The 23,941-nt window shown below is 43.0% G+C and overlaps 1 protein-coding gene across 1 annotated transcript in view; it reads left to right on the top strand.

Annotated features, from left to right (window-relative positions):
* Positions 1-23,941, top strand: part of slc12a2 (solute carrier family 12 member 2) — a 74,757-nt gene that overhangs the window by 15,703 nt on the left and 35,113 nt on the right. Inside the window, exons 2-4 of the mRNA XM_023984575.2 lie at positions 18,178-18,297; positions 20,873-20,948; positions 21,379-21,474. Coding sequence (XP_023840343.1) covers positions 18,178-18,297; positions 20,873-20,948; positions 21,379-21,474 — 292 coding nt within the window. The remainder of the gene's footprint in view (positions 1-18,177; positions 18,298-20,872; positions 20,949-21,378; positions 21,475-23,941) is intronic.

Below are 23,941 nucleotides of genomic sequence, written 5' to 3'. Positions count from 1 at the left end.
CGTCATTTTTTTATTTTTTTGGGGGAGGCCATCTTCTCCTTGGCTGATCCAACTACAGTTTCCTTTGCCCAGCTAATGCTTTGGCATTGTTGTGGAACTCTGCTCTTTGTGTTACTTCACCCACGTAGATAATGTTCTCTGACTCGTTCTGTGCCGTCTGCTCTCCAGTGGTGTGAGTTTCGGAAGCGTTGGCTCTCGCTGGCACACCGAGCAGATTCTGTAGAATTCAATACTGCTTTGCCCACTTATTTTATTACCGCTCAAAATGTGCCAAGACTTAATGCTGTTTTAACAGGAACATTTGAATCTCTTTATATGATTTTGAATGAATAAATAACAGATGGGGTACAGAAGCGACATGGGAACAGAAGCTGGTCCATGTTTTAACTCCTAGTACCCAGTTCTCTTCCATCCCAGCATTTCCTCTGTAGACATGAACAGCTCGTCTGTACACTATCAGGTCTTACTACCAGGTACACAGCAGTCCGAGCATGTCAGCTGACTGACGCTCACAGGAGCTGCCAGTGGGCTACTGTCTTGAAGCATCCACCGGTAACAAGGTGATAGTCATAAACCCCGGGGAAGAAGTAAAGCACTTTTTATGTATGTTTTTTGAGGAGATTGTCGGAAGTACAATATCAGTTCTCAGCCTCTCCTCAGGCAGTATGTGAGCTACCCTGGTCTCGCTCTTTAGCTCGAAGCAGAGTCTGGTGTCCCTGCCAGGGAGCAAAATGTGGTGTAATAAAAATTCCTATTCAGTCCATCTACACACACGCACACGTTTTTTTTTTGTCTCTGTAGTTGGTCCAAATTGCCTCTACTTTGTGTAATTCACTGTTGACATCAGATCTCTGTTCTCAAGCCAGAGCAATACAAATGGGTAGACAGAAACATATCTAGACACCGTTTGTAGTCAAATGCAATTGTTAACTTCATCCCTAATGTTTTATGTAGGTAATGTTTCACTTGGAAGTAAGCATACAACTAGACAATGCTAAATGAAAGATGGAAAGCATGGATTTCCACAAACAATTTTAGGGTCATTGGTCCCTAGATCACTTTTTAATTATTGCCTTTTGGGTAGGGCTACACGATATGGGCAAAAAAATCTATTTATAGATGAACTGTTGGAATCATAGAAGGATTTTATATTAAGAAGCAAAGTGGAAAGCGTTTGACCTAACAGAACAACATCTAACAGAGGAGAAGGAACTGCGCTGCTTGAGTGACGGGGTGGGGCTTGGGAGGGGGGGGGGAGAAGGAGCAAACCATAAAAACGGTTGTTACACGTGGCTAAGTGTTTCAAGATATTGCATGCAATATGGATCTCTTGCGATATGGATATTGCTCATGTCAATATTGTGAATTGTACTAATTGTGCAGCCCTACCTTTTGGACCCTCATACTTCCCTTGATACCTGACTGCGGGTGACTCCTTTTATTTGTTATAAAATAAAAATGTACCCCCTTTTTCTCCCCAATTTTTCCTGATTTCAATCTTGTCTCATCGCTGCAACTCCCCAACCAGCTCGGGAGATGCGAAGGTCAAGTCATGCGTCCTTTGAAACATGCCCCGCCAAACCGCACTTCTTAACACCCGCCCGCTTAACCGGAAGCAACCCGCACCAATGTGTCGGAGGAAACAACAACGTTCAACTGACGACCGGAGTCAGCCTGTAGGCGGCCGGCCGGCCACGAGTCGCTAGATCATGATGAGCCAAGTAAATCCCCCCCGGCCAAACTCCCCTAACCTGGATGACGCTGGGCCAATTGTGCGCCGCCCTATGGGATCAAACCCCAGGCTGTAGTGACGCCGCAACACTGCAATGCCTTAGACCGCTGCGGCACTCGGGAGGCCCGGTGACTATCCTTTTAATCTGCCATTGGCGTGACTGTTCCAGACCTTATAGATTATTGTTAACCTTTTTGAGTGGACATGAAACAAACAACTAATGAAGTAAACCAAAGGGCGGCTTATTACAAGATCCAAGCTCCTTATCTGTCAACTGGAGGGGGGAACATTATGCCTCCAATGACCTCAATCTTCCCTACCAAAACAGTAGAAGCGGAACTGATTTGGCCAAGCTTGGACTCTGAGCTTTTGTGTCACAATTCCAAGTCACGAAAACACTTTGTCCACGGTGTCACACTACAGGCAGTGTGTTTGCCATTCATCAAACCAGTTGGCTCATAATAGTGATTGAGTACTACTTTACATGGATGACTGAAATTAATTACCCCGTAAAATATTAGACTGATCAAATGTAAAAAAATATATATATAAATGCACTTGTCTTTTCTTACTAACACTGAATTTTCTGGTAACTACTTTGATGGAAAATATACTTGCTACAACTGTGATATGTGGTTGTGTCACCTAGATACTCTACGTCACTATGTATTCCATTTTGAATTTAGACTAACACGACAAAATGTTGAATAAGTCAAGGGGTATGAATGCTTTCTGAAGGCACCGTACATCTTGCACTGTGGAATGAGGAAGTTGGCCTAACATGCTGACTAGACTGGACACGCGAGTGCGTCCGCTCATCGCGAATGTTTGATTTTTATTCCTCCACACCAGATGAGATTTAAGGACACTCAGGTTAAAATATCAAAACGAACTCTGAACCAACTATATTAATTTAAGGATAGGTCAAAACTTGCCATTGCTAGCTTATTTGTTCTGGGATATAAACATTGAGGTGTTGTTTTTACCTGAATTGCACAAGGTCCTTTTTCTGGATCTTTGTAGAGTTTTGACCAATTGTGTGTGCTGTACTCCGACAATGAATCCACAGATAAAAGGGGAAACCTAGTTAGTTTCTAGTCATCGCTCCTCTAGTCTTCTTCTGTGGACTTTATGCTGGATGGCAACCAACTTTTTAAGGTGCATTACCGCCACTGACTGGAGTGTGGACCTCGGTTAATCTTTCAATCACCCACGTGGGTATATGCTTCTAAAAACCAATGAGGAGATGGAAGAGGCGAGACTTGCAGCATGTCAAGCGTCCAAAATAGAACCAAGTTCAATTTTAGCACCTGGCTATGCAGACGCTCGTGAGCAGTTTGGATAAAATGATTAACATGTTTGTAATACATTTATTTTGCAACGCTCACCCACGCAACATGGGCAGTGTGGTCAGCTTGTAAGGCGTGCCCATAAATCTCAATCCACTGGGCTTAAAAATAGATCAGGGCAGGGAATTTGACAAGACCAAGAGGGTTTACACCATGAACATACTACTACCAAGATTGTATTTGTTTGACGCTCAATCCGCTTGTCTTGAGTTAAGATTCATGGTCTAGATGGCATTACGATTGTTGGTTTGCTTTCGGAGAGAATATAATTTATCCCCTTCAGTCCCAAGAGCATCCATCTTGTGTGTAATTCATCCCCTTCAGTCCCATGTAAAAGCATCCCATCTGGGGTGTACTCTTGAATACTTGCTTATCAGTGGTTGAGTCATGGCAGGGCTCTACAGTGCTACTATTTTGGTCACATATGCTCCTAAATATTTTGCTGTGCTACCTGGAATTTTAATTTGGAAGCACCAGTGCCCCCTAGAAGAAGAGAAAAATCACCAAGATGATAACATTTAGTGGAACAGAAGGAAAGGAAAAGGGAGAGCTTCTTCTGGATATGTGCTTCAAAAGTAGCTAGGATTCTTATAGGCCCAATGTAGTCTACATCTTAAAAATATTTTTTTATGGAGCACCTTTACCCTGTGTTTTGTAATTGCTGCCAATTATTTTTTCATTGTGCTCCTACATTTTTCAATGTAGGAGCACATATGCTACATTTCAGTGAAGAGCTCTGCATAGGGAGGTATGTGTGGCCCTGTGTTCACGTGAGAAAGGGCCTCCTGTGGTGCCCCAGACCTGAGAGGTCAACTAGCTCATTTGTGGTGGGACAGAGGTTAGTATTTTCTCTTCTCTGGGCAGGATGAAGTTACTGTCAAATTCTCCCTCCAAAAAGAAGCCTAGCTGAGCCACTCCCTGGAGTTACGCAAGAGCAGCAGACCTTGATTACTATGTTGCATAATGGCCCCAATAACATGACCCAGTCTCACTTTTTTTATTTTTTTTATGAACACTGTCCGTCACCCAGCTGTTCATGCCACTGATGCCAAAAAACAGATTACTGTTTATCTTTCATTAATGGGCAGGCATGGGCATCACTGTGACATGCAAATGGATGCTGCTACCTCTGGTTTCCAAGCAACATGGGTAATGCACCATCCTTTAGGCATATAAGTTTGTTTAAATATCACTCCTTGGCTAGGTCTTTGGCCTGGCCAGAAAGCTATCCTTTTAAATGTGGTTGCTGCCTTTCCTTAGATGAGAACATTCAGTTTTAATGTTGCTATTTACAACCTTTTCACACCTCTATCATCGAGCAGCACTTGATTTTGGGGAAATAGTTGCTTTGACCTCACGGTCCTCCCTTTTGAGATTTTTAGGCTGTTATAGCTTCAACTCCCTTGACCCAGCGATCATGCGCCTTAATCCCTTGATATTTTCTTCCCTTGGTAACTAGCTAGCTAGCTACCAAAATAAATCCGCAGCATACACAAACACGCACTGTAGTAAGAATACCAGGAAAAACATGCTGTTCATATCAGAGCACCCAAGGGAGAGCTTGCCCATTTAAAAAAATAAAGAAATAACGGCCATGTGTGAAGGAATTAGATTTTCCTCTGTTTCTCCATAAATACTCAAGGGGAAATAGGGAGGGAGGAAGCGAATGAGAGCACAGAACAAACTTTACCCAGTCTGTCATGGGAATTAAACATGTATTGAAGGTTTAAGGAGTCAGAGTTCAGATTCACAAACACTAATTCAGTAAATTGTCACCTTCAATCTGGTTTCTATAAATAGGCCTACCCCGCCAATCTATACAAATATAATTGTCTCTAGTGTTGATACACTGTTGTATTCTGTTGCTATCTGATGACTTCCTTTTGACCCAGCTTTGTTTCTACAAGGGAGTCAAAACCCCTGGGGGATTCCAGTGATACAGTATTACTTTGCTAGCCTGGTCCCAGATCTGTTTCTGTTGTCTTGTCAACAGATCTGGGACCAGGCTATCACTTTGCCAGTGGTTTTTGACACGCTCTTGGGGGAATGTAAAACAAGAAGCCTTAACCTAAACAACTGTATGTGATAAACCAGTAAGAGGAATAAATAAAATATGTAGGACTGTCCCCGACCCCAAAAAATGAATTATTGGTTCGACCAATCGATTTGTAAAAATGTTTGTATTTTTCCATATAGACACATCCTATATGTTCAGTCAAATCAACTATATGCACTGAGCTTGTCGGATGCTTTAAGTGCACTGTTTGTGTGCCTTTTAATTATTTGATAAATGTTCCCTTATTTTGTTCATCACTGAGCAAATTTCAGGTCTGCTGAGCGCAAACTTGAACGTTGTGAAAATTTACTGTGAACATTGAGGCTGTACCGGCTTTAAGTTAGCCACAGTAGCCTACTTAAAACTATTTGATCATAATGTAGGCCTACCATCAAAAACAATGAAGAAAATCCCATAACATTTTAACATGGAAAGAGCTGTTCTATCATTCCACCTACAGTAGCAGTCAATGTGTGGTGTTCAATGTAGGCCTACATTCCATGAGACTTTTGGGGGGAAAAACATGTAGGGCTTGACATTAACCTGTTTATCCACTTGACCTTCAGACAAGAAGGTGACTGAAAATGCTGTTTGATGCAAGAAACAGCCATACAAAATAAAATAGTCTTGGCATGCTAGTGTGCAGCTTAGAGGGAACATTGCACACACATGACTAGAGGGAGTACGACCGCAATTAATTTGATTGTGTAGGGCCGGGCTCAGACTTGCCGCTCTGTGTTAAAAAATAAAATGATAATAATAGACAGCCAGTGACTGTGACTAGCACCCGTTGTCTCGCTCGCTCTTCCTGCTGCAGCGACCACCACAGACCATCAGTGTTTATCGCGCTGTCCATGTTGCTAAACCTGCAACATAATTACAGCCATTTCTGACTGAAAAGTTCTGTTACCGAAATCCCTAATTTAAGGAAAACATTCCCACAACCCCTGCTCTCTTTGTGACACGTATGCATCGCATGCATGTGACCAATAGAGCCTGACCTATAGCATATTATTATATCACATAACCAATTTATTGATATCAAACACCGTAACACGTGACAGCAAAATGGATGCAGAGGACGTGCCAAATAAAATGAACTAGAAACGCGGGAATGTTTACTGGTTGCTCAGGAGGTAAAGGGCAAGTCAGATGTGTGGAATAAATTTGACTAGTTTTGGAAAATACTGGAGCTCAAGAAAAAGGTAAGGCGCTGCATATTATGTGTGCCAAACCGGTGCTGTTAGATTACAATATCATTTCCCTGACTGTTTGGAACAATGTAAACAACACTAAATAAATTATAAGCGTACCAGAGTCTAACGCTTTTTTTCTCCTAAAGCCTTTATTACAGCAAAGACTAAAACAGACGCATTCATTTGTGAATGCAATTTCCGAAATTGAACGGTTTATTTATCGTTTATGCTAATTATTCAAGGGTCGCTTTATTTAATTTAAAATTTAAATGCTTATTTGCATTTCAAATCATGAATGACTCGTGTGATGACATGAACAAATGAATGATTGATACAGTAGCCTAAGTACAGTAAGTTAGTGTGAAGACTAAACAGGATGTACTCTTAGGCCTACAGCTCAATGGTGGTTATACAAGGCTGTAATATAAGCTCACTAATAATGACATTACTTATTCATTATAATGATCAAAGAAAGGGTTATTATAAATATTTTCAGACAATTTGGAACAGTGTTCTGTCAAGCATTTATTACAGCAAAGCAAAGATTTAAAAGCCGCCAAATTTGTTATTGTTGATCTAACGTGGTTATGTGACGCTTGTTGCTCACGGAATCAGTAGGTTATTAAACAAACACTCAAACAGGCAACAGAAGCAGGATCTTTCTTATTCCTGTAGATACACACTACATGAATGGCGCCGGAAGAAATGGCAGCAGTTTTACGGGCGCCCAACCAATTGTGCTATTTTGTGGGGGTTATTTGTAACTTATTTTGTACATAATGTTTCTGCAACCGTATCTTACGGCAAAAAAGAGCTTCTGGATATCAGGACAGCGATCACTCACCTTGGATTAGACAAAGATTTTTTTCTTCAACAAGCAAGTCGCACAGGACATTCTCCAAACACCGGACAGGGTCAACATCCCCGTTATTTGCCATTCTACTGACAATGTATGTTTATGGAGATTGCATGGTTGTGTACTCGATTTTATACACCTGTCCGCAACGGGTGTGACTGAAATAGCCAAATCCACTCATTTGAAGGGGTGACCACACAAAAGTATGTGTATATACAGTACCAGTCAAAAGTTGGGACATGCCTACTCATTCCAGGGTTTTTCTTTATTTTTACTATTTTCTACATTACATCCGCGGGCCAACTCATCCCAAACCATCTCAATTGGTTTGAGGTCGGGTGATTGTGGAGGCCAGGTCATCTGATGCAGCACTCCATCACTCTCCTTCCTGGTTACACAGCCTGGAGGTGTTTGGGTCATTGTCCTGTTGAAAAACAAATGATAGTCCCACTAAGCTCAAACCAGATGGGATGGCGTATCGTTGCAGAATGCTGTGGTAGCTATGCTGGTTAAATGTGCCTTGAATTCTAAGTAAATCAGTCACCAGCAAAGCACCATCACTCCTTGCTTCACGGTGGGAACCACACATGCGGAGATCATCCGTTCACCGGTTGGAACCAAAAATCTCACATTTGGACTCATCAGACCAAAGGACAGATTTCCACTGGTCTAATGTCCATTACTCGTGTTTCTTAGCCCAAGCAAGTCTTTTCTTCTTATTGGTGTCCTATAGTAGTGGTTTCTTTGCAGCAATTCGACCATGAAGGACTCATTCACACAGTCTCCTCTGAACAGTTGAAGTTGATGTGTCTGTTACTTGAATTTATTTGCACTGCTGTTTGAGGCTGGTAACTCTAATGAAGTTATCCTCTGCAGCAGAGGTAACTCGGTCTTTTCCTGTGGCGGTCCTCATGAGAGCCAGTTTCATCATAGTGCTTGATGCTTTTTGTGACTGCACTTCAAGAAACTTTCAAAGTTCTTGACATTTTCTGCGTTGACTGACCTTCGTGTCTTAAAGTAATGATGGACTGTTTCTCTTTGCTTATTTGAGCTGTTCTTGCCATAATATGGACTTGGTCTTTCTTCTGTATACCACCCTTACCTTTGGCTCAAACGCATTAAGATGGAAAGAAATTCCACAAATGAACTTTTAACGAGGCACACCTGTAAATTTAAATGCATTCTAGGTGACTACCTCATGAAGCTGATTGAGAGAATGCCAAGAGTGTGCATAGCTGTCATCAAAGCAAAGGGTGGCTACGTTGAAGATTCTTAAATATATAAAATATACACTACCGTTCAAAAGTTTGGGGTCACTTAAATGTCCTTGTTTTTGAAAGACCTTTTTTCTCCCATAAAAAAAAAAAAAACATCAAATTGATCAGAAATGTAGTGTAGACATTGTTAATGTTGTAAATGACTATTGTAGCTGGAAACGGCAGATTTAAAAACATATATATTTTTTTATATCTACGTAGGCCCATTATCAGCAATCATCACTCCTGTGTTCCAATGGCACGTTGTGCTAGCTAATCCAAGTTTATAATTTTAAAAGGCTAATTGATCATTAGAAAACCCTTTTGCAATTATGTTAGCATAGCTGAAAACTGTTGTGCTCATTAAAGAAGCAATAAAACTGGCCTTCTTTAGACTAGTTGACTATCTGGAGCATCAGCATTTGTGGGTTTGATTACAGGCTCAAAATGGGCAGAAACAAAGCACTTCTCAAACTCATCAGTCTATTCTTGTTCTGAGAAATGAAGACTATTCCATGCGAGAAATTGCCAAGAAACTGAAGATCTTGCACAACGCTGTGTACTGATCCCTTCACAGAACAGCGCAAACTGGCGCTAACCAGAATAGAAAGAGTGGGAAGCCCCGGTGCACAACTGAGCAAGAGGACAGGTACATTAGAGTGTCTAGTTTGAGAAACCGATGCCTCACAAGTCTGCAACTGGCAGCTTCATTAAATAGTACCTCAAAAACAGTGAAGAGGCAACTCCTGGATGCTGGCCTTCTTCTAGGCAGAGTTGCAAAGAAAAATCCATATCTCAGAATGGCCAATAAAAATTAAAGTTTAAGATGGGCAAAATAACACAGACACTGGACAGAGGAAGATTGGAAAAAAGTGTTATGGACAGACGAATCTAAGTTTGAATTGTTAGGATCAGAAAGAAGAACATTTGTGAGATGCAGAAAAAATGAAAGATGCTGGAGGAGTGCTTGACACCATCTGTCAAGCATGGTGGAAGCAATATGATAGTTTAGGGGTTCTTTGGTGGTGGTAAAGTGGGAGGGTAAAAGTGATCTTGAAGAAGGAAGGCTATCTATATTTTGCAACGCCATACCATACCCTGTGAACCGAGCTTAATTGGAACCAAATTTCCTCCTACAGCAGAACAATGACCCAAAGTACAGCTCTAAACTATGCAATAACTATTTAGGGAAGAAGCAGCAGCTGGTCTGCTGTCTGTGCTGGCCACTCTATAGTCACCCGATCTCAACCCTATTGAGCTGTTGTGGGAGCAGCTTGACCGTATGGTACGTAGGAAGTGCCCTTCAAGCCAATCCAACTTGTGGAAAGTGCTTCAGGAAGCATGGGGTGAAATCTCTTCAGATTACCTCAACAAATTGACAACTAGAATGCCAAAGGTCTGCAAGGCTGGAAATGGAGGCTTCTTTGACGATAGATAAGTTTGAAGGACACTATTTCAATTAAAAATCATTATTTATAACCTTGTCAACATCTTGACTATGTTTCCTATTCACTTTGCAACTCATTTCATGTAGGTTTTCATGGAAAACAAGGACATTTCTAAGTCACCCCAAACTTTTGAACGGTAGTGTATTTTGATTTAACACACTTTTTGGTTACTAAATGATTCCACATGTTATTTCATAGTTTTGATGTCTTAACTATTCTACAATGTAGAAAATAGTAAAAATAAAGAACCCTTGAATGAGTAGGTGTGTTTGACTAGTACTGTATATGTGGATTGATTGATGGATTTAAACAAAATAAGAAACATCCTCTCACTGTCAACTGTGTTTATTTTCAGCAAATGTAATGTGTCAACAACTGAGACATAAACTGAACAAGTTCCACAGACATGTGACTAACAGAAATTGAATAATGTGTCCCTGAACAAAGGGGGGGTCAAAATCAAGTTAGTATCTGGTATGGCCACCAGCTGCATTAAGTACTGCAGTGCATCTCCTCCTTGTGGACTGCACTAGATTTGCCAGTTCTTGCTGTAAGATGTTACCCCACTCTTCCACCAAGGCACCTGCAAATTCCCAGACATTTCTGGGGGGAATGGCCCTAGCCCTCACCCTCCGATCCAACAGGTCCCAGACGTGATCAATGGGATTGAGATCCGGGCTCTTCGCTGGCCATGGCAGAGCACTGACTTTCCTGTCTTGCAGTAAATCACGCACAGAACGAGCAGTATGGCTGGTGGCATTGTCATGCTGAAGGGTCATGTCAGGATGAGCCTGCAGGAAGGGTACCACATGAGGGAGGAGGATGTCTTCCCTGTAACGCACAGCGTTGAGATTGCCTGCAATAACAACAAGCTCAGTCCAATGATGCTGTGACACACCGCCCCAGACCATGACGGACCCTCCACCTCCAAATCGATCCTGCTCCAGAGTACAGGCCTCGGTGTAACGCTCATTCCTTCGACGATAAACGTGAATCCGACCATCACCCCTGGTGAGACAAAACCGCGACTCGTCAGTGAAGAGCACTTTTTGCCATTCCTGTCTGGTCCAGTGATGGTGGGTTTGTGCCCGTAGGCGACGTTCTTGCCGGTGATGTCTGGTGAGGACCTGCGGGCAGTCTGAGCACTGATGGAGGGATTGTGCGTTCCTGGTTTAACTCGGGCAGTTGTTGTTGCCATCCTATACCTGTCCCGCAGGTGTGATGTTCAGATGTACCGATCCTGTGCAGGTGTTGTTACACGTGGTCTGCCACTGTGAGGACGATCAGCTGTCCGTCCAGTCTCCCTGTAGCTCTGTCTTAGGCGTCTCACAGTACGGCCATTGCAATTTATTGCCCTGGCACATCTGCAGTCCTCATGCCTCCTTGCAGCATGCCTAAGTCACGTTCACGCAGATGAGCAGGGATCCTGGGCATCTTTCTTTTGGTGTTTTTCAGAGTCAGTAGAAAGGCCTCTTTTAGTGTCCTAAGTTATCATAACTGTGACCTTAATTGCCTACCGTCTGTAAGCTGTTAGTGTCTTAACGGCCGTTTCACAGGTGCATGTTCATTAATTGTTTATGGTTCATTGAACAAGCATGGGAAACAGTGTTTAAACCCTTTAAAATTAAGATCTGTGAAGTTATTTGGATTTTTACGAATTTACTTTGAAAGACAGGGTCCTGAAAAAGGGACGTTTTTTTTTTTGCTGAGTTTAGATATGTTAGTGCCACTGAATTAATTTAAAATTGAATGGAGACTGTTAGAGTATAACTGCTTTTTTAGGCTGGATCATGTTGTATGTTTTAATTATGTAATGTATTGATTGTTGCTGCCTTCTTGGCCAGGTCTCCCTTGAAAAAGAGACTCTGGGTCTTAATGGGCTTTTCCTGGTTAAATAAAGGTTAAATAAAAAAAATGTAACTTAAGAATGAGTGAGATTTTTGTCACATTCCGACTCGTGGGAAGTGACAAAGCTCTTATAGGACCAGGGCACAAATAATAATGTAATAATAATCAATAATTGTGCTCTTTTATTTGACCATCTTACATATAAAACCTTATTTATTAATTGAAAATTGTGAATAACTCACCACAGGTTAATGAGAAGGGTGTGCTTGAAAGGAGGCTCATAACGCAATGTTGGGTTGTATTGGAGAGAGTCTCAGTCTTAAATCCTTTTCCACACACAGTCTGTGCCTGTATTTAGTTTTCATGCTAGTGATGGCCGAGAATCCACATCAGTGTCTTAACAGAGTGATTTTCCAAGGCAGGATACTCAATCCAGAAATCTGGCAGTGGCTTCTGATTTTAAATGACATTTTCACAGAACCGCTTGCAATTTCGATGAGGCTCTCTTGTTCAGATATCGGTAAGTGGACTGGAGGCGGGGAATGAAAGGGATAAAGAATCCAGTTTGTCATCCATTTCGGGAAAGTACCTGTGTAATTGCGCACCCAACTCAGTCGTGTGCTTCGCTGTTTGACGTTGTCCATGAGCTTGTTCATTTGCACACACAATGATGGAAAGACCTGTGTGTTGTCCTTGTTAATGCAGACCGAGAAGAGCTCCAACTTCTTAATCATAGACTCAATTTAGTCCCGCACATTGAATATAGTTGCAGAGAGTCTCTGTAATCCTAGATTCAGATCATTCAGGCGAGAAAAAACATCACATTTCCTGACATTTAATCCTAGTAAAAATTCCCTGTCTTAGGTTATTAGGATCACCACTTTATTTTAAGAATGTGAAATGTCAGAATAATAGTGATTTATTTCAGCTTTATTTCTTCACATTCCCAGTGGGTCAGAAGTTTACATACGCTCAATTAGTATTTGGTAGCATTGCCTTTAAATTGTTTGACTTGGGTCAAACATTTCGGATAACCTTCCATAAGTTGGGTGAATTTTGGCCCATTCCTCCTGACAGAGCTGGTGTAACTTAGTCAGGTTTATAGGCATCCTTGCTCGCACACGCTTTTTCAGTTCTGCCCACAAATTTTCTATAGGATTGAGGTCAGGGCTTTGTGATGGCCACTCCAATACCTTGACTTTGTTGTCCTTAAGCTATTTTGCCACAACCTTATGAAGTACGCTTGGGGTCATTGTCCATTTGAAAGACCCATTTGCCACCAAGCTTTAACTTCCTGACTGATGTCTTGAGATGTTGCTTCAATATATCCACATCATTTCCCTTACCTCATGATGCCATCTATTTTGTGAAGTGCACCAGTCCCTCCTGCAGCAAAGCACCCCACAACATGATGCTGCCACCCCCTGCTTCATGGTTGGGATGGTGTTCTCTGGCTTGCAAGCCTTCCCCTTTTTTCCTCGAAACATAACGATGGTCATTATGGCCAAACAGTTTGTTTCATCAGACCAGAGGACATTTATCCAAAAGGTACGATCTTTGTCCCCATGTGCAGTTGCAAACCGTAGTCTGGCTTTTTTATGGCGGTTTTGGAGCAGTGTCTTCCTTGCTGAGCGGCCTTGCAGGTTATGTTGATACAGGACTCGTTTTACTGTGGATATAGATACTTTTTGTACTGGGTTCCTCCAGCATCTTCACAAGGTCCTTTGCTGCTGTTCTGGGATTGATTTGCACTTTTCGCACAAAAGTACGTTCATCTCTAGGAGACAAAACGAGTCTCCTTCCTGAGAATTATGACGGCTGCATGGTCCCATGGTGTTAATACTTGACTACTATTGTTTGTACAGATGAACGTGGTACCTTCAGGCGTTTGGAAATTGCTCCCAAGGATGAACCAGACTTGTGGAGGTCAACAATTTTTTTTCTGAGGTATTGGCTGATTTCTTTTGATTTGCCCATGATGTCAAGCAAAGAGGCACTGAGTTTGAAGGTAGGCCTTGAAATACATCCACAGGTACACCTCCAATTGACTCAAATGATGTCAATTAGCCTATCAGAATCTTCTAAAGCCATGACATTTTCTGGAATTCTCCAAGCTGTTTAAAGGCACAGTCAACGTAGTGTATGTAAACTTCTGACCCACTGGAATTGTGATACAGTGAAATAATCTCTGTAAACAATTGTTGGAAAAATTACTTGTCATGCACAAGGTAGATGTCCTAACCGACTTGCCAAAACTATAGTTTAACAAGAAATTTGTGGAGTGGTTGTAAAACGAGTTTTAATGACTCCAACCTAAGTGTATGTAAACTTCCGACTTCAACTGTACACGGGAGTTCAGGGGCCTTGCTTTAACAAAGTTAACCATTTTCACTGTAGTGTCCAAAACGTCAGACATTCCATTGGCATCAAAAGCCTCTCGGTTGATGCTGCAGTGTACACAAGTGGCGTCGGGCGCAACTGTTGCACGCGAGTTACCACTCCACTTTGTCTCCCTGTCATAGCTTTTGCGCCATCAGTACAGATACCAACATCAGCAGCAGCTACATACGGACCGTTAGTGGTCTTCCCGCGAGAGAGTAACGGTTAATGTGATTAGATGTTCATTATTTGACTAGGCTACCTGTATTTGACATTGTGTTGTTATTTTGCTGAACACTAGATGGTTTCATTTTAAATTTGGCAGTGAAACGAGGCTACTCAGGCGAGGTGGGGGGGGGGAACTCACCCAAATGTATAGCCCAGTTGGAAAATATAAATGGACTGTAAAAATGTGAAGGGGGGGAAAAAAGTGAATCATTTTTATTTGGCGTACCCCCTACGGTATCCAGTTTGGGAATACCTGGTCTAGGAAAAGGAGACAATTCAACAGTGTACTGATGTCTTTCAGAACAGTGGATAGCGACCACAATCCAAAGCGGGACAAAGCGCGCTTGTTATGAAATAATATTTGTATTAGTGTTGCACCATTGTTCTTACATAATATAACCACATACATTTTCAGTAGCACATGTCTTTGAGTGATGGACTGTGCCATCCCCACGGCCTCCACAATGGATTAGTCCCCTCAGACAGGTGAGAATCAGACAGGTGTCTCGTACACCATGATTAAAAAAAAATGTTGCTACTGCTCGACTAAAGAAATCTCGGTCGACTAATAGCCTATCGACCAAACAATCGACCAGTCGACTAAATGTGGTCAGCCCTAATCATATGGGATGACTGTTCACATGAAATGCTCAATTAAGACAGAATTCGCCTATAATGTGCTCAGGGATAGAGCGAGCATCTTTGTAACTAACACTGACCACCTGCTCTACCAAGATATCATCATTGGCTATTAATTTAAGGCACCGGGTAATTGACTAGTTAACATTCAACACGTACTTGTGACTGACAAGGTCATTTTTAGCTCTAAAGACTGTACTCCTGGTCAACATTGTGCTAGTAATCTCTCGGGCTCAGGACGTGATGCCAAAAGTGATTAGAGGACGTGTTCTAGATGTGTGAATTCTTTCCCTGCTTTTAAAACCCCCTGTAGATTGTAGACTTTTTTTTAGACTCACTAGAAGGCGGAGTAATGCCATGCTGCTGTATGTTGCAAAGTCAAGAATCCATGGTCCCAGTCAGACCAAAATGACTACTGAAGTGCGTTTTTTTCCCTGAACAGTAGGTTGCTGACATGAGCCTGACATGTCTCAACGTGGGTATTCTTTTAAACTGCTGATCCGCTTAAGATATTCCAGACTGACCTAGCTAGCTTCAGGGCTCCTATCCAACAGTGGCTGATGTCATGCCTACCTGCTCAACGACTTTCAGAGGATTCCTGTGTCCCAGTCAACTCTCCGAGACGCCCCGAGGGCTGCTGACTAACAAAGAGACAGAGTTAGATGGGATGCATGACTCACTTCCTGAGGCTCTGGGTCTTGCCCCTCACTAGCAGCTAATCTATTGTTGGTCTATCCATGACCTAACACTATTGGTTGTTTTCCAGATCTTCGCTTCCTCCCGTGTTGAGAGCAAATTACAAGAATTTTACTTTGTCTGCTTTTCATGATTTCTTCCTTGTGAGCTGGGAATTGGGACTGTCAAATTCGAGTCTCACTGCTATCATAGCTGAGAAGCGCTAGTTTGTTTGAGAAGAGGTTGGTTACTTAGTGGTCTGACTAGACAGATCTATTGAGGCAGTAGTAGAGACCTATTTCCTAGCTCAATGTGGTTGCTGTTCATCCAACCCTCCCGATGCTTGTCCACACATGGTCCCCACATGCCCCCCCCCCCTCACCTGGCCCCTGGCAACGACTCACGGGTCCCCCACTGAGAAGCGTTGACAACCCTAACCGACAATACCGTCCCTTTTTTAATTTCCTAGAATCTCCCATCACCTCCCTCAATAGCCCAGTGTACCTGCCACTACCAGACCCCAGCGAAGCTGCTGAGTCATTGTTAGGGGACGCAGGCAGGGAGCTCTTGTTGACAGATGGCCTTGGCGAGGCAAAGCTGAGCACCCTTCCCTCTACACAGCCCATCCCCGTCACATGCTGGGGTACACGCCAGAGGCGCCGTGCTCTTTTATAATTTACACACCTATTTATACATCTATTGTAATGGAACCACACCTCCGATCAATTTACCTACCCGACATTCTAGAGTAGATGGTGACGTTTCCCCCCCCATAGGTTTCATCCTTCCATGAACCCGTTTAATCTCCTGTATACCCAAAGCGAGGATTACGTTTTGTTTGATGGTGTCAGAGCTTCCCAACAGAATCTTCTTTACCATCAGATAATACACAAACACTTGGTAGGCTATTCTGTTAAGTGGCTGAGTGTAGCACTGCGTTACTTCAGGCATCAGCCGGTGGTTGCTAAGATGAGTGAAAGGGGATGGGGGGGGTCATCCTTGAAGGAGGAGCGCATAATGCTGAGGAAGAGGACAAGAGAGCCCCAAGGGAAGGGTGTGAGGAGGAGGAGAAGCTCCACTCTGTGTGTCTCCACTTCTCTAGAGACACACAGAGCTGTGAGTGACTCATGTAGAGACCACATCTAGCATCAACTCATTTTTATGACTCATGATCTATTGATCTTTACAGGTAGAAAATAGTGCAAAGTCATTCTGCATTGGTCGATCAGTAGCTATAGTAGCGTACCTTCCAAAACAGTTAAGTGAGTCACTATGTACATGATGGGCAGAATGAAAGTTAAAACAAATTAAATGAATGATCATGGAATGGTGGAGCTTTGTTCTGCAACTTGATAACGCTGGCCAATAAATTTGACCATCCCGATAGCTAGCATGATGAGTCGGTCTCCTAGTGCCTGGACCATCACTGTCTTTATCACTGAACACTGAGGGCAATGCCCCTGCTGTATCAGCCAGCCTGTATCTGTTTTGTAATGTAACACGGTCACCCTGCGGACTGGGGCGATCAATAAACCCAAGGTCATCCATACATTCAATGAACACTCTCCACGTCGTCTCTCATCACCCTCTAATGTGCCTGAGGGCACAGTACGACAACTGACTTTGTGGCGTCGTGGGCCTTGGAATGCCAAATCCTAGGTAAACGAATGACCGTGGACGAGAACAAGCCCTGTATTGTCACGTCGGACAGACCTTATCTCCTCTTCCTGTGTCAATCTTCCTGAAATGGAGGCTGCGGACCCGTGTCTGGCCCTCTCTGGGCCTGAGTGGTGTATCGAACGCTGGCAGAACATCAATACCCTTTCGAGCGCTCAGCCGGGTGGACGTTTGCATGCAGTTGATGGTTACTTATTTTTCCACACTGCCAGTGGCGACTGGGTTAATCACTATACATGTGTAAATGTCGTTTGGGGTCAGCTTTTGGTTCAGTGCCCGTAAAGCAGGAAGTCTAGGCTGATTTTATTTATTTTTAAATTTAAGATCCTGTCTTCAAGCTTCCTCTTTTTCTGGGCCTTATTTCTGCCTTAATAGGTGGGGAGTACCAGGGCCGGGATGTTATAAAGGCCTTTGAATGCATGGCTTCCTCTCCTGTGCTGTCCCTGGTGAGGGTGGGCTGGGGGACTGCAGACTGGGTGTGTCCTGGGCCACATAGATGGAACAGCATGGGGCGGTGGGCACTGAGAGACCAACCCAGTGAGGCAGCCACCCACTTCACGGCATTGTCTCTGCACAGCAGGGATGCTTCCTGTGTTTGACCTTCTCCAGCCAATACAACCACAGATGAATCGTTGTCTGTGTGGGAGCTAGGGTGTTTTCTCTGTCGGATAAAGATCAAAATAAGATCTTGTAGATTGTTCATAGAAATTAATGAACATGGGTGAACAACCGTTTAATTCAGAGATAATAGTATTCAGATGTGTCAACTGCACATTACTTTAAGGGTCTTTTTCCATTGTGTGCTGACCATAGCCTGTCTGTCTCGTTCTGTTTGCAGGAGCCGTTTGAGGATGGCTTCGCCAACGGGGATGAGCTCACCCCGGCCGAGGAGGCCGCAGCCAAGGAGGCGTCCGAGCCCAAGGGAGCAGTCAAGTTCGGATGGATCAAAGGGGTGCTGGTGAGTAGTCAACCGACACTCTGGTCGGACCTTTTTCACATCCTGAGAGCGTTGTCCCCCTGGTTACCTTTTTGTTATGTGACACTATCTGTGTGTGTCTGTCTCTCATTTAGCAGACATTTTCATTCAACGTGGCTTACAGTAATGCTTGCATAAATGTTTTACGCCTGGGTGGTCCCTGGAATTGTATCCACTATCCTGGCGTTGCAAGAGCCACGCTATAGCAATTGAGCTACAGAGGACCAATGTGAAATTTCTGCCTCTACAATTGGTACCGCATAAGCACTTCTCTTTTTAGTCCTGACATTGTAGGGAATGCAGTGTCCTCAAGTTATTCTTGAACACAATGTTCAATGGCATAGACCAGGGATCATCTAGATTCAGCCGCTGGACTATGTTTTTGTTGAGCGAATGGTTGCGGGGGATGGGGGCGGGACATAAATGCTAATAATTTCTAGACTGCAAATTGACCGCAAGAAGCCCCCTCATCCAAAGTACAGAAAATTCCTTCAGACTCCCACAATTAGGCTCTGTAGTATAAAGTTCCCAGGTGGTTACTTAAACTTTATTTGGAATTCAGATATCAATATGCACATATTATCATTGGACTAAAAGAGTCCTGTGGCTGGCCTTTTTTTTTTTTTTTTTTTTTTTTTTTGCATATTTTTATTAGTTCCTATTGCAGTTGAAGAGGTTGAAGTGGTAGATTACATGAGCATGTCACCAAACAAACTGAGGTGTGTGTGTGTGTGTCGATCACACTCTACAGGATTCTAGCAAGAATAGCTTTTGCTGATTAATCCTTCCAGGTCTGTCCAGGCCATAGCATGTTTCTGAGACTCTAGTGCACATGTGTCAAACCAATTCCAAGGAGGGTCGAGTGTTTGCGGTTTTTCGCTCCTCCCTTGTATTTCATTTGATGAATTAAGGTCACTAATTAGTAAGGAACTCTCCTCACCATGGTTGTCTAGGGCTTAATTGAAAGGGAAAAAAACAAAACCCAGCAAACACTAGGCCCTCCATGGAATTAGTTTGACAGCCCTGCTCTAGTGTGAGCATCTGGCATGGTTGTAGCACGGTGTTCCCCAAACCTGGTCCTCGGTACCCCAAGGGTTTCGTGTACATTTCGTTTTATTTTTTTCTCCCCTTGCTAAGCTGAATTCAAATAATTAAAACTTGATGATTAGTTGATTATTTTAATTAGCTTTGTAGTGTTACGGGAAAAAACTAAATGTACACTTCTGGGTTCCCCAGGACCGAGTTTGGGGAAACTTTGTTGTAGCTACTTGTCACAGACTGTTGAGTTAAATATCAAATGTGTCTACTCTGGTCTTGGCACCTGTGCTCTAGCCAACAGCTTGCAGATACAGTGCGGCTAGGCTGATGGGGGTTGCTAGTCTACATGATGAGTTTGTTATGGATATGATATTTTAATTTGTCAAGCATCGATCATCATGTCACCGGAGTTAGACCCTCAAGCATCGATCATCATGTCACCGGAGTTAGACCCTCAAGCATCGATCATCATGTCACCGCAGTTAGACCCTCGATTATTTATTGGAAAGCAGCATCAAGCTCATCACCATGCACTTTCACCACCCTGTGATGTTCATCATAATGTATTTAATCTGTAGGCTCATGAACTGCATGCTTTCCTGAGCAGTAGTGGGAGGACCACACACCATGTCATTGCATGACTCCAAGTTTACTTAGAAATAACAGTTATTATATCAATATTTGCACATAAATGACTTTTCCACTGTCATTTCCCGCATAATTAATTTTACAAACACAAAAAGATCCCACAATGTCGAACAAACATTGTTCGGCATTTATAAAAGTACACGAAACTTCCTGTTTCCATCACTGCTGTCATAATTTTTTTATTAGGTCTTTACTGTCGATGGAAACATGGTCAATGATTTTTATGCACTTGAAATGGATAAAACGGTGGTAGATATTAATGAATGTTCTTAAGAGGTTGACAGTGATTTGAATAGGCTAGTTATTATTATTATATATTTTTTTTTTTACTTACATAAGCCTTGGCCAGGCTTAGTCGGGCAGCCAACATTTATTTCATGATATCAACATTTTAATATCATGTATTTCATTGTTTTCCAATTTATATCAGGACTTTAATCTCTGTTTGAACCGTTCTTCTGACCGTAAATTGCAATCTTAGCGCTTGTAGCAATTTTGAATAGACAAATCGATGCCAAGGCGAAACTGCTACTTTCACTAGGTTTGGAATTTTGCCCTTTAACTTTCGGTTCAAATCTTGATTGAATACTCATCAGGGCCCAGTTTTTCAAAAGTTAGCCTATCTATCTGGATTTTGCCTATCGGATAGGATTAAATGCATAGAAATCATTGACTTGAATGGTACTCCCGTTCTTTTCATAGAATTAAATGCATTGAAATACAATCCGATAACTTTTGAAAAGCTGTGCCCAGGTCTTGGACATCTAATCAGTGGATTCCCACCGGCAATGTTCCAAGACCAGGTTATTGGAAAGCTGAGTGTTCACATTACCTGACATGCGTCCTAACTGCCACCCCTTCCTCTGTGCAGGTGCGCTGCATGTTGAACATTTGGGGCGTGATGCTCTTCATCCGCATGTCATGGATCGTGGGCCAGGCGGGAATTGGTAAGACCACACCCTGGAGTTGAGCTTGGGAGTCTGTGTGAATTAATATATATATATTTTTTTTTTATTAAAAAAACATGTTTTATTCACACAACCTCACCCCAAACCCCCACCTTCCCGACCATCCCTCCTCCCCTCCCCTCACCTCTCGACCATTCACCGTCCAGATGCGAAATGTTGCCACACGGCGACATATGCAGTCAACTGTCACGCACTAGCTTGTTTTTCTAGCGGCGCCGCTACTATTCACAGGCCTTCTCAGAATGTATGAATGCCAGGAGAGGTAGAGCGAGCGAGAGAGGGGAGAGCCTCAACAAGCAGATAATTGGCTGCTCATTATTGCAGTTATTTGCCTCTTAGAAGATTGTAGAAATGTTAATGTTGATTATTTTTGTTGTTAATCAATCATGACCTCCATTTTCTTTCACAGTTCTCTCCTGTGTGATCGTTCTCATGGCAACAGTTGTGACTACCATCACCGGCCTTTCGACCTCAGCGATTGCGACCAACGGCTTTGTACGAGGAGGTATGAACACTTGCATCTTTAAAGCGTGTTTCCAAAGAACCCCCAAGGACTCCCGGTTCTTCCCAGCCTAGTCTCTACTATAAGACTAGTTAGTTGCCATGTTCATCCCTCTATGAAACCATAAAACGCATGAGTAAATCAACATGGATCGCTAATGTATCATGAAAAGTAGTGTTATCTGTGTAACGGAAGGCTCGTTTTCTGATGGTGTAATAAATCTGACACTCCAGGTATAGTCATTGCAGTGCAGGCAAGTATAACTCAATCTGGCTTCAGGATGCGGTCAGTCAGGGTTTCATCCAGGTATAGTCCGGGGTGCCCTGGGGTGAGTTGAGCTGGGATATTCATCTTACCTCAGCTAAATGTCCACCTGAAACAGCTGTGAGGTTTAGCCAGCAGCATACCACCCTGCATCCCACTGCTGGCTTGCTTCTGAAGCTAGGCAGGGTTGGTCCTGGTTGCTCCCTAGATGGGAGACCAGATGCTGCTGGAAGTGGTGTAGGAGGCACTCTTTCCTCTGGTCTAAAGAAATATCCCAATGCCCCAGGGCAGGGATTGGGGACATTGCCCTGTGTAGGGTGCCGTCTTTCGGATGGAACGTTAAACAGGTGTCCTGACTCTCTGTGGTCACTAAAGATCCCATGGCGCTTATCGTAGGAGTAGGGGTGTTAACCCTGGTGTCCTGGCAAAATTCACGATCTGTCCCTCATACTATCACGGTCACCTAATCATCCCCAGCTTCCAGTTGGCTCAATCATCTCCCCTCTCCCCTGTAACTATTCCCCAGGTTGTTGCTGTAAATGAGAATGTGTTCTCAGTCAACTTACCTGGTAAAATAAGGGTTAAATAAATAAAATAAAGAGCCGAACAACTACGAATAGTGGCGTGCCACTGCACCATTAGCACATGCTTTAGTCAAGACAACAGATAGGTGATTCGGTTAGTATTGGTCCATTTTCATAGCTGGTAATAGTTGTGAATGGAAGTCCAGAAGTTAGTTGTTGTTTTCCTTCAATTTGTTACATCCCTTATCGGAGGTATTTTTTTCCTTCTGTGAGGAAGCTGATTTTCTCTCTCTAATTATCAGCTCAAACTTCTCCCCCTCGGAAGTCAAGGACAACTTCACTGTACATTTTGCTTAACATCCCAAACCATTGGGTTTTAATTAACTCCCTCCTTCCCCGGGCCCTAGATATGCCATCGCCTCCACTCTCTAATCTCTTTACCTTGAGGAAGGTCAGGATATTGCAAACAAGAGCCTGACTGAGAGTGCCTTTGCCAGATTTAATAATGACTTGCCTGATCACTCGCTGATTTCTCTTTCGCTAGAATTCTGATGCAAATCACTTCTCTCGTCCAATCATATCATTGTCCTTCAGTCAAGTTATGCAAATCTACCGGAGTGTGTCAGAGCATGCATCAAATGTAAATAAGTACAGAAACAGTTGTTTTTCTTTTCCAAGCCCACTCCATGTGAATTCCTCCTCACTTTGATGAGAAACCATCAACAGAGGATAAAGAAAACGTGGAGTGGCTTTAATTGGGAGTATGGAACGTTCTGCCCCGGTGTTGCCTAGTGTAATCGGAGATGGCATCAGGTCAGATCACCAAGCGTTCATCAGTGGACTGATTGGGAGGTCATGGGAAGGGCACCACCCCGTTATTCTGCCTCTCCCACCCCACCTGGCCAATGTTCATCAGCGTAGACCTAATTAATGTCTGGTGTTCATGGCCACAAGTCTTTCTTTGATCATCTCCGGTGACGCAGTAGCTCTTCAGGTGTCGATGGCTGCAGGTGTGTTGTTGCCTTTAATCTTCAAAGCAAACATTTGATAGCTGTTGTTGGTTCTGTCTTGAACAGAGAGCCCTTAGACATAATAATGTTATGGACCCATAACAAAAAACAGAAACCCTTAATCAAAAAGCTCAAGGGCATGTTGTTAGAAACCAAGACTACAAGACTGTCATTGTTGCTATTACAGTCCAGCCAGTTTGTTTACTGTTTTTACCAGCTCTGTCTGACCTCTGCTCTTCTGAACACTAGACTAGCCACTGGTGCATAGAAATGAGACTCTCGCCAATAGATTAATACTGCAGCTCATTTTATATTCATTCATTCGAGGGCTCGCCAACAATCTGCTCAGTGCTCAGGTTTGCAATCCTAATTCTACCCTCGTCTCTCATAATAATTGACTGATGAGTTGCTCAAGGTGGCGTTATGCTGATTTACAGTACTGTTTTGTTCCCTTTTCTTGGCATGTTTGGATTAATTGGGCTGAGGGTTCCCACGCTACCCATAAACTTACTTAACATTGAACTTCTCTCTGGAATCAATTCAAATATGCAACCTGCAGAGCAGTGGCCGGCTCACATGACATTTGCTTAGTCTCCTGTGTTTGGATATGGAATTAGGTGTCCTCTACATGTGTGATTTTTACCAGCTGGACCTGGCTATCGTTTACTTCCC

Source organism: Salvelinus sp. IW2-2015, linkage group LG4q.1:29 (genome assembly GCF_002910315.2).
Source record: "Salvelinus sp. IW2-2015 linkage group LG4q.1:29, ASM291031v2, whole genome shotgun sequence".
Lineage (NCBI taxonomy): Eukaryota > Metazoa > Chordata > Actinopteri > Salmoniformes > Salmonidae > Salvelinus > Salvelinus sp. IW2-2015.
Note: the sequence above shows the minus strand (reverse complement) of the source record. Positions and strands in the feature narration are given on the sequence as shown.